The sequence below is a fragment of the Lontra canadensis genome, unplaced genomic scaffold (assembly GCF_010015895.1).
Source record: "Lontra canadensis isolate GAN:19392208 unplaced genomic scaffold, GSC_riverotter_1.0 scaffold57, whole genome shotgun sequence".
NCBI classification, from domain to species: Eukaryota; Metazoa; Chordata; class Mammalia; order Carnivora; family Mustelidae; genus Lontra; species Lontra canadensis.
In genome coordinates this window covers 12,181,748-12,197,885 of record NW_022631051.1, presented here as the reverse complement: position 1 = coordinate 12,197,885, position 16,138 = coordinate 12,181,748, and the positions used below count along the sequence as shown (strand labels likewise).

At 50.8% G+C, this 16,138-nt stretch overlaps 2 protein-coding genes across 2 annotated transcripts; both read right to left on the bottom strand.

Moving 5' to 3' along the window:
* Nucleotides 1-135: 135 nt before the first annotated feature.
* On the bottom strand, nt 136-12,579 carry LOC116878478 (glutathione S-transferase theta-4). The gene is made up of 5 exons (XM_032876018.1): nt 12,314-12,579; nt 8,920-9,007; nt 2,390-2,540; nt 1,664-1,840; nt 136-442 (listed from the first exon to the last, which is right to left on the bottom strand). The coding sequence occupies exons 1-5, from the start codon at nt 12,423-12,425 to the stop codon at nt 245-247; spliced, it is 726 nt and encodes a 241-aa protein (XP_032731909.1). The 5' UTR covers nt 12,426-12,579; the 3' UTR covers nt 136-244.
* Nucleotides 12,580-13,220: 641 nt separating this feature from the next.
* LOC116878477 (glutathione S-transferase theta-1-like) lies at nt 13,221-15,657 on the bottom strand. The gene is made up of 5 exons (XM_032876017.1): nt 15,238-15,657; nt 15,066-15,153; nt 14,037-14,187; nt 13,577-13,753; nt 13,221-13,488 (listed from the first exon to the last, which is right to left on the bottom strand). The coding sequence occupies exons 1-5, from the start codon at nt 15,347-15,349 to the stop codon at nt 13,288-13,290; spliced, it is 729 nt and encodes a 242-aa protein (XP_032731908.1). The 5' UTR covers nt 15,350-15,657; the 3' UTR covers nt 13,221-13,287.
* Nucleotides 15,658-16,138: the final 481 nt, after the last annotated feature.

Sequence of the window (16,138 nt, the reverse complement as noted above, 5' to 3'; positions counted from 1 at the left end):
GGTGCCCTTAATTATATTTAACTTTCAGTTTTTAAACTCTTTTTGGGATCTGGGGGGACCCAAGACCACCACCCTCCCCCACACCGTACATACCCTGTGCTTACTCCAACTGTCCAGGCTCAGAAGCCATCGTGATTGTTATAGTACTTTATTCAGCAAAGAAATGAGGTTGTTTTTAATACCTCCTCTAAGGAAGGAAGCTCAAAAGGGCTGAGCCAGCCGGGTCCTGCAGGATGGGCTGCTTCTACTTGAACTTCTGCAGCAACTCGCAGATCTTCTCCTTGACCATTGGATCCAGTGTTGAACAGTCCCACTCTGCCAACTTCATCAGCCGGTCATGGGCCTCCCAGAAGAGGCCAGAGCCAATAGCCAGCTCCACCCTCATGCGCCACTCAGCTATCTTGGAGCTACTGAGGAAGACGTTATACTGGCTTCCCATGGGCTGTAGACAGACGAAGAGGAAGGAGTGGTCAACTGGGAAGAGGAGGGCGAGGGGAGTGACCAGCCCCACCTGGGTCCCCTCACAAGCCTTGGGGGGTCTCCCCATCGGCCTCCCACAAAGAGTGAGTCTGTGACCCACCCCACTCCCAGGCCTTGGCAAGAGGTCAGATGCTATGTGATAGACGTAGGGTGAGCATTGGAAGATTGGAATCTCCAGGGTTCTTGGCCACTGGTCTTGCTCCAAGGCTCCTGACTCCCTCTCTGAGGTGACACCTGGCCCAGATGTCTCCCACCTCTCCAGCATGAAACTTTCGATTGGTCCTGCCTTCTTCCAGGAAATCCCTTGTTCTCAGATGAGGGTGGGAAGAATTCAGGGTTTTTTCCTCCTCATTGAGCCTTCCTCTGCAACCAGGCACAGGGCCTGGAATGGGAGACGCAGCAGGCAGTCTAAGAAACATGCACCCAAGCAGCTTGGGGGCCCCAAAATGGAGTGGGTGCGGGTGAAATGTAAGGGGTAGGATGTGAAATGTAGGGGAGCGTGCCACCTGAGACAGAAAAACTGAAGTGGTTTTTCCTGGTGATGATCTGCCCTGCACCCTGGCCAGGGACTAAAGGGTATACGTGGCATACTGGCCAGAGATTATGTGGGCCTCTCAAGACATCAGCCAGGGTCTAAATTGTCCATCCTGCACACCAGCTAGGTCAGAACTGGCCACCCTCTCCTGCAGGTAGAGACCACATAAATGTCCCACACCGAGGTATGTTATGCCCCCCAAATGCACAGTGGGTGCCCCTCAGACCAGAGCCGTGGGAGTTGCTTTGTATAGTTGTAAGTCTGGGGCTCTAGGAAAGAAGCACTCGGCCGGAAGGACGCTTTGGAGGCCTCTGTACACATCCTGGAGAGTCCAACGGGAAGAGAAAGCTTCCAGGATTCTAGCTGACTCACTGAGAGATGCTGTATTCTTCTCTCTGTCCTGGGCCCGCCCTCCAGCCCCTCCCCATGCTGAAAAATCACTGTGAAGCATGGATAATCGTGGTCCTCCTTGGTTCAAAATCTGTACTTCCTGTCACCCCTGGGTGGAGTCCAGGCACCCCAGCCCTGGCTCCCACAGTCCTCCATGTCTCCTCCTTTACCAGCCTATCCTCAAGCTATGGCCCCAGTGGTTACAGAGGAGTCTCACCTGTGCCTAGGCTCTGTGCCCCCACCAACCCCACTTCGCACCTGCATCATCTCCACCAGGGCCACCAGGTCAGCCAGTGAGATGTGGTCCCCGGTGATGAACATCTTGTCCTGCAGAAACTTCTCCTCGAAGAGCTGCATGCTGTTCTTCACCTCGTCCAGCATCTGCTCTGTCTTCTCGGCTGGAACCTCCTCGCCTGTGATCATTGGAATCAGCATCTGGCCAGGGTGGGGGAGGGGAGAGAAGAGGAGGCTGCCCTCTAGTTCCCATCTGACCCTCTGGTCTTCAGCCTCCTTGTCTGCTGGAGAAATGTTGGGCAGAACCAAGAGCATAAAGTAGGTTCACCTCTTTTAGTGGCTCTGGTTGATAGAGGGCCATTGTTCAGGGGGATTTCGAGATCCCAGCAGGAAGTAATTCTGTGATTGGTTAGTGATGTCCGTCACAGGCATGAGATAAGAAGTAAGGCTACATATATGGGCTATTGGTCATCTTCAGATTTGGTGGTCCCTATGGGCCCTTGGACTCTGGGGTTTTCTCATTCAGAACGAAATTTCTGGAATCCTATCCCAGCTTGAGTAATGTCAACCCCTCCTGGGTGCCCTTCCCTTTGTTTTCACAAGACTTTTTCATACCCAGTGGTTCATTCCACACTCCCATCAGCTCTGTAAGGCAGGCAGGAGAGGGAGCCAAGGAAATGAGGCTCAGGAAGGCGGAGGGAGACTTGCTTGAACTCACTGGTGGTCAGCCCTAGCATCGGTCCCGCTCACCTTGATCCAGAGGATCTTGGACATGGGCAGCTGAATGGCAGTGTGCTGCCAGGCCATGAACTCATCCACGCGGGCACGTGTGTGCAGGTCTGGTGGGTACCAGTGCGAGGGTGTGCTGTACTTGCGGCACAGGTAGAAAAGGATGGCCACACTGTAGAAAGGGAAAGCCAGGGGCACTGCTCTTGCCTTCTCCGATCCCATTACACCCACCACCCAGTGAGATGCAGCCAGAGGTGGGCTGTAGGCACTGACATTCTCCTAGGGAAAGAATAAGCCTGAAGGGTGCCAAGAAATGCATTCAGTCCACCAGCATGTGCTAGAGGAAGGCCAGCAGGGTGAATGGATGTTCACCATTCACTGGAGAAGAGAGGTCTCAATGGAGAACGACATGTATGGGAATTCAGGGGTAAGAGGTAGCAGTTTGGAGAAAAGGAAAAAGTGTGACCAGAAGAAGGATGGGGAGAATGGTCAGAGACAGGGAGGCCACCCAGGGAGGTCCTTGGAGATGTAGGAGGATATGGACTTGATCCTCAACGTTATGGTTACGTAAGCAGAAGGGTGAGAAAATACACCTTGAACTTTAGAAAGATCCTTCTGTCCTACAACTTAATAGCAAGAAAACAAATAAACCAACCAAAAAAGGGCAAAGAGCTGGAGGAGACATTTTTCCAGAGAAGACCTCCACATGGCCAACAGACACATGAAAAGATGCTCTATGTCAATCATCAGCAGGGAAATGCAAGACAAAACCACCATGAGATATCACCTCAGGCCCATGATAATGGCTGCCATCAAAAGGACAAAAAATAACACGTGTTGGCAAGGCTGTGGAGAAAAAGGAACCCTTCTGCACTGTTGGTGGGAATGCAAACTGGTGCAGTTGTTGTGGAAAACAATATGGAAGGTCCTAAGAACTACAGTATAATCCAACAACTCCATTTCTGGATATTTATCTGAAGGAAACAGAAACACTGTAAGAAAAAGATATCTGCACCCCCAGGTTCACTGCGGCGTTATTTAGAAGAACCAAGACACAGAAACAAACTAAGTGTCCATCGATGAATGAATGCACGGAGAATGTGTGGTGTAAATATACAATGGGATGTTATTCACCCATAGAAAAGGAGGAAATCCTGCGATCTGTGACAACATGGATGGAACTTAAGGGGTTATACTAAGTGAAATAGGTCACACAGAAAAACACAGTGTGAGCTCATTTATATGTGGAATCTAAAAAAACAAGCAAGCAAAACAAAGCCATAAATACAGAGAACACATTGGTGGGGGGGCACAGGGGGATGAAATGGATGAAGGGAGTCAAAAGGTTTAGACTTGCAGCTATAAAATAAGTCACAGGGATGTAATTGTGACCCAAGTTAATAATACTGTATTGTAGGGGCGCCTGGGTGGCTCAGTCGTTAAGCATCCGCTTAACGTCTGGCTCAGGTCTTAATCCCACCGTCCTGGGATGGAGCCCCGGAATCGCATCGGGCTCCCTGCTCCATGGGAAGCCTGCTTCTCCCTCTCCCACTCCCCCTGCTTGTGTTCCCTCTCTCGCTGTGTCTCTCTGTCAAATAAATAAAATCTTTAAAAAATAATAATAAGGGACGCCTGGGTGGCTCAGTTGGTTAAGCGGCTGCCTTCAGCTCAGGTCATGATCCCAGGGTCCTGGGATCGAGGCTCCTTGGGCTCCTTGCTCGGGCTCCTTGCTCGGCAGGGAACCTGCTTCTCCCTCTGCCTCTGCCTGCCTCTCGGCCTACTTGTGATCTCTCTCTCTCTTTCTCTCTCTGACAAATAAATAAAATCTTTAAAAATAATAATAATAATAATAATAATACTGTATTGTATATTTGAAAGGTGCTGAGAGAGTAGATCTTAAAATTTCTTATCACAAGGGGAAAAAATCTACAACTCTGTCTGGTGATGGACATCAACTACAACTTACCGCAGTGATCATTTCACAATAGATACATATATCGAGTCACGATGTTGTACACCTGAAACTAATAATATGCTATATGGTAATTATATCTCAAAAGAAAGAAAGAGGCGCCTGGGTGGCTCAGTCGTTAAGCGTCTGCCTTCAGCTCAGGTCATGATCCCAGGGTCCTGGGATCGAGCCTGCATCAGGCTCCTGGCTCTGTGGAGAGCCTGCTTCTCCCTCTCCCACTCCCTCTCTCATCGCTTGTGTTCCCTCTCTTGCTGTGTCTCTATCAAATAAGTAAAATCTTAAAAAAAAAAAAAAAAAGAAAGAAAGAAAGATCCCTCTGGTACTGGGTGGAGGGGTTCTGAGGTGGGCAGAGACCACAGGGGTCTGGGGAGGGTACAGACTGGAGGCACCATTTGGAGGGGGTGGTCTCGCTCTTGGCTGATGGGGAGCAGGAAGGGAGGAACACAGGGTGGACACAGGCATTTGAGGTATCTAGGACCTCTGGGGCCCTAGAGAGTCCTGAGCCAGAGTGTCTGATGATATCAAAGTCCAAGGAGCTGCCTCACCCACCTTGTTCTCCCCTCAACACCCACCACCTGTGCAGATGAGAAAGGAGCAGAAATGGGTGGGGGGAGAGGGAGGGAAGGAACAGCCTGGGAGGGAGGAGGGAGGCCCCAGAGGACCAACTCTATAAGAAGGGACGGAAATCCCAAATCATCTCAGCTGATCTCACAATAACCCTGTAAGGTGGGTACCACCAGGCTTACATTTGAGGAAACTGAGGCTCAGAGATAGAACAAACTTGCCAAAGTCACACAGACCATGAGTGACAGGATCGGGGTTTGACCCCAGCAGCCAGGCCCTGAGCCTCAGCCCAAGCCCCACCATTGTTCTTGACCACCTGGCATAGTGTGTGACCTTGGCCAGGCAGGCCAGGGGGGTAGGGAGATGGACAGAATCAGGTGGTGAGGAGAGTGAATTGGCAGTGGAGACAAGAGTATGGTCTCCCCCGAGGGACAGGCAGAGGCTTGCCTCACTGGCCCAAAGCCCCTCCCCATTTTGTGACCTCTGGAAATACCACCCTTGGGGGCCAATCCTGGGTTATGGCTGTTCTGGGCAGACCTGTCAGTGGTGGCTCCCAGTCCTGACTGGTTCCTCCCAGGGTGTCTTAGCCTGTGCCACTCTGCCCGAGCCCACAGTCCCCAGTGACACACTCTGTGTCTCTATCCTGCACCGTGAGGTTAGGGCCCCCGGTGCTCGTTCTTGACATCAACCCTCCTGGCTCCCCCACTGGGAGCACCAAGGCCAAGTGGGGCCCACCACCAACATATTCTTGAACTCTTCTTGCCGGAGACCAGAGCTTGCTGTGCCTGGAGGAGCCCCATCTCTTGGGGGGCAGACCCCCGTCTGGTATCAAAGTCCCTGGGATGACCCTGGAGTGGGTGCTTGGCCTTGTCTACCTAGCACCCTCTCACCAATTCCTCTCACAGGGACCTGCTCTGTCATCTTTAATCCAGGGATGGGGGTACTGGCATTCAGGGGTCCCAGTGCCTCGGGACACCACAGGCAAGACTGTGGCTCAGAGCAGGCCCATGCATGTCCTTCCCTGGGAACATCAGATAACCTGAGAAGGCAGGGCTGATCCTTTCCCAGACAGATGGACAGGGAGATGGGCAGGGGACATTCTGCCCATCTGGGCTAGGCACTTGTTCCCCTGGCTGGAGGGGCAGGGAGGTGAGGAACAGTGGGCATGTCCAGCCACCAGCAGACCTGAATTGGGGCAGCACAGGTAGGGGCGGAGTCTTGGTCTCCCTGGTTCCAGAGGGTGGAGCCACCACCCTAACAGACCCAAGGGGCAGAGCAAGGAGCCAACAAGGATGATTTTCAAGCCTTAAAATGTAAAAACAATTTACCCTGCTAGGTTTCAGACTTGCTTGGGATGCATGAAATTTTTATTTTCCCTTCCTATTTCTCTGTTAGGGAATGGGAATATCCACCCTGGGATGTCCCCCACACTTACTGCATTTTTTTCTATTGTTATTTTTTAAATTTATTTATTTGACAGAGACATAGCACAAGTAGACAGCGTGACAGGCAGAGGGAGAAGGAGAAGCAGGCTCTCCACTGAGCAGGGAACCTGATGCAGGGCTCCATTCCAGGACCCTGGGATCATGACCTGAGCCAAAGACAGCCGCTTAACTGACTGAGCCACCCAGGAGCCCCTCTATTGTTATTTTTAAGTAATGTCTATAGTACCCAATGTAGGTATTGAACTCAAGACCCTGAGATCAAGTTTCTTATGCTCCACTGACTGAGCCAGCCAGGCACCCCTCCCCATTGTATTTTAGAAGCAGGACAACTTGTCACCTGGCTTCCCAGGTTCACAGAGAGCTGAAGTAGGCCCCAGGATGAATCATCCCCTGTATCTCACCCATCCCTGATTTGGATAATGTGGACGGTGGCATTTTGGGCTAAGAGTTGATGCCAGAGTAATTAAGACTTCTGGAGATGTTGGGATGAGGTGACTATATTTTGCACATAGGAAGGATATGAATTTGGGGGGCCTAGGGGACACACTGTTATGGGTTGAATTGTGTTCCCCAAAGATGTGTGGAAATCTTAACACCCAGGATCTCAGAATGTAGCTTGATTTGGAAACTGGGTCTTTACAGAGGAAATCAAATTAAAATGAGGTCCTGAAGGGGTGCCTGTCTAGTTCAGTTGAAGACCGAGTGACTCTTGGCCTCAGGATTGTGAGCTCAAGCCCCATAGTGGATGTAGGGATTACTTAAAAATATAAAAGTAAAAATAAAATGAGGTCTTAGAGTAAACTCTAATCCCATATGACTCGTGTTCTTACAAAATGGGGAATTTGGACACAGAGACACACACAAGTGGAAGGCAAGATGGTGGTTTCCCAGCCAGGAATGCCTGAGGCTACTAGAGCTAAGACAGAGGCCTGCAACAAAGCTTCCCCCAACTCCCCAGCATGGCCCTACCAACACCTCAATTTTCACTTCTAATGTCTGGAACTGTAAAAAAAAAAAAAAAAAAAAAAAAAAAAAAAAAGAAAGAAAGAAAAAGAAAAGAAAACAAATACAATTTCCATTGTTCTAAGTCATTCAGTCAGTGGTAATTTGTGACAGCAGCCCTAGGAAAATAATCCAGGCCCTGGGCCCCACCCCACCCCCAACCCCCGCCAGATCCTGTGTCCACTTGGAAGATGTACTTTAAACTTACGACACCACCTCAGAAGCAGTCAACCCAGAATCTTACCAAACTTCTACTTCCAATGACCAGTTTACAGGAAATGAAAGGAAGGGAAAACCATGTAAACATGACACCATGAGAATGTGATCAGCAAAACTCAGACTGTGGGAAACTCCACAGGACAAAGAACTCAGTTTCTTCAACCACGACAAAAATGTAAAGGCAAGAGGTGCCTGGCAGGCTCAGTCGGTTAAGTGTCTGCCTTCAGCTCCGTTCATGACCTCAGAGTCCTGGGATCAAGGCCCGCATAAGGCACCCTGCTCAGCCTTAAAAAAAAAAAAAAAAAATGCAGCCACCCTGGGTGGCTCAGTGGGTTAAAGCCTCTGCTTTGAGCTCAGGTCATGATCCCAGGGTCCTGGGTTCAAGCTCTGCATCCCAGGGTCCTGGGTTCAAGCTCTTCATCCCAAGGTCCTGGGTTCGAGCCCTGCATCGGGCTAACTGCTCAGCAGGAAGCCTGCTTCCCCTCTTCTCTCTCTGCCTGCCTTTCTGCCTAGTTGTGATCTCTGTCTGTCAAATAAATAAATAAATAAATAATCTTTAAAAAAAAATGCAAAGGCAAAAACATAGGTCATGGAGGGGGCTGTAGATGAGAAGGGACCCAGGAGGCACATCACCAGCTACAATATGTGGTAGCTTTTTCTGAGCCAGATTCAAATGCACAAGCTACAAAGAAACTCTCTGTGAGATAATCAGAGACTTTCAAATACAAATAGGATATTAGTTAAAATCCAGGGATTATTATTAATTTGACAAGGTGCCATCATGGTATTGATGCTTTTTTTCTTTCTAAGATTTATTTATTTGAGACAGAGAGTGTGCACACGTGCAAGGTGGGGGACAGAGGGAAAGGGAGAGAGAGAATCCCAAGCAGGCTCCATACCCAGCACAGAGCTCAAGGTAGGGCTCGGTCTCACAACCTTGAGACCATGACCTAAGCCTAAACCAAGAGGCAGAAGCTTAACTGAGCCACCCAGACACCCCCTGAATCTCTCTCTCTCTCTCTTTTTTTAAAAGAGCCCTTATCTCTTAAAAGTGTATTCCTAAACATTTATGGATGAAATGATGGGGTGGTTGGCAGGCAGGGGAATAGAAGGGGTTATAGTTGATGAAAAAATGGGCTCCCTGAGTGGACCACTGTTGGAATGGGGTGATGGGTATCATGCTGAGGTTGCTATACTCCTCATTATTTGGTACTCATTCTGCTTTGGTGTACATATAAAATTGTTCACAGTCAATAAAAAATAAGCACTAGCAGGTCAGCTCTGCATGGATCTCTGGGAGGAGCAGAGACAGATGGTGGGGTGCAGGCCCCAAAAAGGTAAAAACTTACCTTTCAGATAAGACAAATTTTCCATCTTTGAGGCTGGGTAGCTTCTTCAAGGGGTTGATTGCTATGTATTCCTTGCTGTGGTGGTGACCTGAGAGGGGCAGGAAAGGTAAAGGTCTAAGGGCACCGGGACCCCAGGGAAGAGAGAACCAGGTCTCCCAGAGGCAGAAATTCTCTCTAGAAGGGGAAGCAAACCCAGAGGAGTACCATGGCTCACTTCAGGTCAAAGGGCAAGTCAGGGGCTGAGCAGGAATTAGGATCAAGTCTCCTGCCGGATCCCAGGTTCAGTGACCTGGACCACCTGTTGGCTCACAGAAGTTGGGGACCTCCAGCCCCACTCCCAACTCTGGGCCTGAAGCCACGGCCCAGGAAACAGCAAAAGCCCTAGGAGCCTGGATCCCACCCTCTACAGCCCCCTCTAAAAGGGGCAGAGCAGCCAGGAGCCCCGGGCCCCAGCATACAGCTGGAATCCAAAAGGGAGCCTCTCATAGGCAATCAATCTCCGAGGAGTTTTGTTTTGTTGTTGTGTTTTGGCACTTTTTTTCAAGGTCGTTACTTTGTTTTTAAACTTTTTGTTTGTTTGTTTGTTTTTTATTTTTTTATTTTTTATAAACATATATTTTTATCCCCAGGGGTACAGGTCTGTGAATCACCAGGTTTACACACTTCACAACCCTCACCATAGCACATACCCTCCCCAATGTCCATAACCCCACCCCCCTTCTCCCAACCCCCCTCCCCCCAGCAACCCTCAGTTTGTTTTGTGAGATTAAGAGTCACTTATGGTTTGTCTCCCTCCCAATCCCATCTTGTTTCATTTACTCTTCTCCTACCCCCTTAACCCCCCATGTTGCATCTCCACTTCCTCATATCAGGGAGATCATATGATAGTTGTCTTTCTCCGATTGATTTATTTTGCTAAGCATGATACCCTCTAGTTCCATCCACCTCGTCACAAATGGCAAGATTTCATTTCTTTTGATGGATGCATAGTATTCCATTGTGTATATATGCCACATCTTCTTTATCCATTCATCTGTGGATGGACATCTAGGTTCTTTCCATAGTTTGGCTATTGTAGACATTGCTGCTATAAACATTCTGGTGCAGGTGCCCCTTCGGATCACTATGTTTGTATCTTTAGGGTAAATACCCAGTAGTGCAATTGCTGGGTCATAGGGTAGTTCTATTTTCAACATTTTGAGGAACCTCCATGCTGTTTTCCAGAGTAGTTGCACCAGCTTGCATTCCCACCAACAGTGTAGGAGGGTTCCCCTTTCTCTGCATCCTCGCCAGCATCTGTCATTTCCTGACTTGTTAATTTTAGCCATTCTGACTGGTGTGAGGTGGTATCTCATTGTGGTTTTGATTTGTATTTCCCTGATGCCGAGTGATATGGAGCACTTTTTCATGTGTCTGTTGGCCATCTGGATGTCTTCTTTGCAGAAATGTCTGTTCATGTCCTCTGCCCATTTCTTGATTGGATTATTTGTTCTTTGGGTGTTGAGTTTGCTAAGTTCTTTATAGATTTTGGACACTAGCCCTTTATCTGATTTGTCGTTTGCAAATATCTTCTCCCATTCTGTCAGTTGTCTTTTGGTTTTGTTAACTGTTTCCTTTGCTGTGCAAAAGCTTTTGATCTTGATAAAATCCCAATAGTTCATTTTTGCCCTTGCTTCCCTTGCCTTTGGTGATGTTCCTAGGAAGATGTTGCTGTGGCTGAGGTCGAAGAGGTTGCTCCCCAAATACATGTTTTTAAACATTTTTAAAATTTAAATTCAATTGATTAACATATAATGTATTATTAGTTTCAGAGGTAGAGGTCAGTGTTTCATCAGTCTTATGTAATACACAGTGATGTTACATCATGCCCTCCTTAATGCCCATCACCCAGTTACCCCATCCCCCTATCCACTCCCCTCCAGCAACACTCAGTTTGTTTCCTATGATCAAGAATCTGTTATGGTTTGTCTCCCTCTCTGATTTCATCTTGTTTTATTTTTCCCTCCCTTCCCCTATGATCCTCCATTTTGTTTCTTAACATATGAGTGAGATCATATAATTGTCTTTCTCTGACTGACTTATTTCGCTAAGCTTAATACCCTCTAGTTCCAGCCATGTCATTGTAAACAGCAAGATATCATCTTTCTGATGGCTGAGAAGTATTCCAGAGTGTGTGTGTGTGTGTGTACCACATCTCCTTTATCCATTCATCTATCAATGGACATCTGGGCTCTTTCTATAGTTTGACTCTTGTGGACATTGCTGCTATAAACATTGGGGTGCAGGTGCCTCTTCGGATCATGACATTTATATCTTTGGGGTAAATAGCTAGTAGTGCAATTGCTGGGTCATAGGGTAGCTCTATTTTTAACTTTTTGAGGAACCTTGTTTTGTTTTTTGTTTTGTTTTGTTATAAGTACGTTCTGCTCCAGGCGCCTGAGTGACTCAGTCATTAAGTGTCTGCCTTAGGCTGAGGTCATGATCCCAAGGTCCTGGGATTGAGTCCTCCATTGGGTCCTCTGCCCAGCAGGGAGTCTGCCTCTCCCTCTTCCTCTGCCCTTTCCCCCCATGCTCTTGCTCTTTTGCGTGCTCATTCTCTCCCAAATAAATAAAATCTTAAAAAAAAAAAAATGGTAAGCTCTGCTCAACATGGACTTGAACTCAGTTTTTCTTTCTTGTTTTGTTTTTTTTAAAGTAAGCTCTCTGCTCAACATGAGCCTGAACTCACAACTCCAAGCTCAAAAGTCCACACACTCTACCAACTGAGCCAGCCAGGCTTCCCAATCTATCTGGAGTTTTAACCCTTCCACAGCTAGCCGCCTGTGTCTGGAAACACTTCTAGGGCTCGACTCACACCTCATTTCAGAGCGCCTGGTCTCCTCTGTGTTCTAGAGACTTCTGCCTCGGCAACCTGAGCTTTTAAGAATGACTTCTGCGCTTGAATAGTGGTGGAGACCAGCGCCCTGCATACCACTCAAGGTCTGTGTCACCCCGAGCAGGTGTGAACACGGTGGGGAGGATAGATGTGAACTGAAGCAGGAGGTTTGACTCAGATTTGAATGACCACACACTTTGGCAGCCTTTGCCAACTGATCAGAGGTGCTGCAGCTAACAAGAGGCTACCCTCCCACAAGGAAAAGCCACGGGCACTGGATGGGAGACTGGGGGACACTCAGCAGCTCTGCCTTCCCCTTTTACCTTAGAAGAGCCTGTTGGTCATAGCAGGGGAGAAAGTGAGGGAGGATGGACAGCCTACAATTCCCTTGGGAAACGTTTCTTCCCCTGGGGACTCTGATGGGTGGAGTATCCTCTGTGTCTCAGCTTAGAGACACCCTAATCTTGTGCCTGCCACCCCTCAGGGTCAAACATATGCCCTGCAGCAGGGGGTGCCTACCTTTTAGCAGATCCACAAACTGGAAGTCAAAGGGGATGCTGTTTTTCCTAGCAAAGATATAGACAGCACGGCAAGATGCTGACAGCAGGTCCAGATAGAGCTCCAGGCCCATGCCGAGCCACACAGTGGACACCCCCACCAGCCACAGCTACCAGGCTCTGAAGCTGAGCCTATATGTAGCCTGAGCCCTTGGCCTCGGCCCTGTACCCTTCAGTTGTCTCCAACTCAGGCCCAGGACCCCGTGTTCTGGAACTTATTATTTCACTTGGTGTTGTCATGAGGCCAGGAATCCCGGAATTCTCACAGCAGCAAGGATTCTGGGGAAACTCAGGGGCAGACTAGGTAGAGGCCCCCCTCTCAGGGGAAGAAGGCGGGGGCCACCTGCAGCCCTGCCCTTCCTTTCCTTCTCGGTGCATGTGTGTGCGTGAGTAAGAAGGACTCACACATGGGAATTCTCAGGGTCAGAACTTTATTGCAGAACACGACCCAAGGGGTTCTGTAGAGTCCAGAATGAGAACAGGGCAATGAGAATGAACCATGGAGGGTTTCAGAAGCATGCTCAGGGGTATGCGTAGGTCAGTCTGGCCTGAACTGCAGTTAGAAAAGTGTGGGGAGGAAAAGAAACAGGAGCCTGGCGAGCAGTCAGGGCCCCAGGGACAATGTCACAGGGGTGTCAGGGGTCAACCAGCCAGGCAGAGAAACCCAGAAACTTCAGGCCTGGCTTGGGACTGGCAGTGGCCAGGGGAACTCAGCACCTGGCAACTCAAGAAGGTAACTGGACCCAGATGGAGAGGCCTGAGTATTGTCACTTGAGGCTGCGTCCTCATGGGATGTCTCTTGTCCCTCTAGATTCTGCTCAGAAGCGGGGAGACCCCACCTCCTAAGGCCGAGTGAGGCTAGAGACAAGTGGAGGGCACACAGCATGTTTATTGTGGGCAGGAGAGAGCAGGGTACCGGGCCTGGCCGCTCCCCTCTCAGCTGAGCCGCTCCAGCAGTCTCTGCACCAGCTCCTGGGCCCGCTTGGGGTCCCCCTGGGCATCTCGGGGGTCCCGAGGCTGCAGCACAAGCCTGTGGGCATCCTGGACAAGCTCAGGACCCAGAGCAGCCTCCACACGGGCTTGCCACGCTGCCAGCCGGGGCCAGTCTTGGAAGATGTCACAGCCAACAGCAGTGGGCTGGGGAGACAAGGCAGCTGGAGCAAGGGACTCGGCGCTGGGCCCAGAGTCCACCCACCCCCACCCCAGAAGGCAAGCAGGCAAGCACCTGCATTAGCTCCGTGAATGCCATCAAATCTGCCAGGGAGAGCTGCTTGGTGGCCAGGAAGGGCTTGGTGGCCAGGACCTCCTGATCCAAGTGCCTCAGAGCTGGCTTCAGCTTCCCCAACAGCCGGTCTAGCCGCACGGGGTCCACGGGCTGCCCCGAGAAATGGGGCAGGAGGGACTGGGCAGGGGAGAATCGAGGCAGTTCGAACATCCTCAGCCACCTGGCTACCCCTCCTGGCCCCATCCATCAGTGATACCCCCCTGGTGGGCACTGTATCCAGAAGGATTCTGAGGTGTCATTCAGACTCCGGGGTAGGAGTGCTGTGACAGATTACAGATGTCTACCTGGGACAGGGGATGAGAGGCTGTATATAGGCCAACGGGTTCTTTCCAGCATGGGGGCGGGATGGGGGTGTCTCCGGCTCCCACCCAAGCCTGCACACTAGGGCAGGGAGTCTCACCTTACACAGGTAGACGTTGGTGGCCGGCAGCTGGACGGCGGTGTGCTGCCATGCCAGGTACTCGTCCACGCGTGCGCGGGCCTGCAGCTCCGTGGGGTACCAGTGGGCCGCTGCCTGGTACTTGCGGTTCAGATATAAGAGGATGGCCACGCTACAAACAAGGGGCGTCGGAGATTTCCCCAGCCCTCAGCACTGGGCAGCAAACAGGATGATCCGGCTGGATCTCTCTCCCAATGCCGCCTCCAGGGGAGAATGCCCTGATTCCCACATCCCCAGCAATCATCATCTTCTTCCCACCAAACTTCTCCATTCCTCAAGTGCTTCCCCAGGGGCCCACATTTCCAACTCCTCTCCCTTCTAGGAGCCCTCTGCCTCCAGGCCCCACTCTCTGGAGTCAGAGTCCTACTGAGCGGGAGGCAGGCAGACCTGCCGTGGACAGCCTGCCCGAGGGGTCTCCCAGGTCCCTCCCAGGCCAGTGCTCCCCAGAACCCCTTTCTTGATCCCCTCTGGGCTCCTAGTAATTGGGGACCAGTTTCTATTCTCAGGCAAATCCTGGGGGAGGGTCACATTACTTGCCCATTTTACAGAGGAGACAAAGGGGACATGAAGTTCTGTGACCTGTCCTCGGCAGAGAGCGAGGACGTAGGGAACTGGGATTCAGAGCCCAGTGCCGATCTGGGACTGCCTGCCTTCTGGCTCCTGGGACTGAGAGGCCGGGTTTGGGACATTCCGGGAGGGCTGACCTCAAGCCCTGATCTTCCTCAGCTGGCTCCAGGTGGTCCAGGCTTGACGGAGTGACCTATGCCCCTTTTTCCCAGGCTGAAGCTACCAGTTTTAGCCCCAAAGCAGCCCCCTAGTCCAGCCCTTGCCTCCAAGCTGGGGGGGGCAAAAGGGGGGGGGGGGGGGGGGGGGGCTACACCAGTTTAGAAAAATCTCTCAGCGAGGGGTCATCAGCTTTCTGCCTTCCTCCCTCCACCTCCCCCAACCCAGAAGCCTCCTCAGGCCTCAGGACCCCCAGGATCCCATTACCTCTCCGCCAGCAGGAAGTCCCCATCTTTGAGGGCAGGTACCTTCCCCAGGGGGTTCACTTTCAGGAATTCAGGCTTCAGGTGCTCCCCTGAGGGGTGGAGAGGATGAGTAGCTCATCAAGTTCTCGCCCCTGGACAACCCCTCCATGGAGCCCAGCCTAGTCAAGGCTCACCCCGTCCTAGCTCCACAGGCCGCAGCTCAAAGGGAATGCCATTCTTCTGGGCAAAAATGTAGATGGCACGGCAGGGCGGGGAGTAAAGGTCCAGGAACAGCTCCAGGGGCATGGCTGTGCCTCCCACTGTCTTCACCTTCTCTCCACTCAGTTCAGCCTCTGAGGGTTTGTTTGGCCCCTCCAAAACGGGGCCTGAAGAAATATGTTCCCCTCCCTGAAACCTACTTCCTCTGAGGTACTTGCTGGGCTCCCTGCCAAGCCTCCACACCTCCTGGCCTCTGTGGAATGGAGGCAGGGTGGGCTATTGGAGACTGGTCGCTGGTTTTCCACAGCAGGGTCCCCAGCCTGGCCCTTCTCCTCCTTTCCAGGGTGTTACAAAAGCCTGGACACCCCCACAGCCATCTCTTCCCTCTGGCTGGGCCACCCTCTTATCTCGGCTTCCTGGAAGCCAGGGCGACTTTCACAATCCTAGCTGAGGTGGGAGGCTCCCTGGCAGCAGACGCACACGATTGGTCTTTAAGGCCTTTCGTGTCTTTCTTCCCAGGCTCCTGGGCTTAACACACACACACACACACACACACACAGTCACGCACTCACAAACAGATTCACACACAGTCACAAATTCATACAGTCCCACATAGAGTCACACACACACACACAGACTCACATGCACACAGACTCTCACACACAGAGTCACACATACACAAATTTACACACAGTCACACACACATACACAATCACTCTCACACAATCACACATAGTAACATACACAATCACTTCACACACACACACAGTCATGTATTCACAAATAGTCACAGTCACAAACTCACACAGTCACACAGAGTCTCACACACAAAGTCACACCCTGACACACACACAGACTCACACACTTACACACACA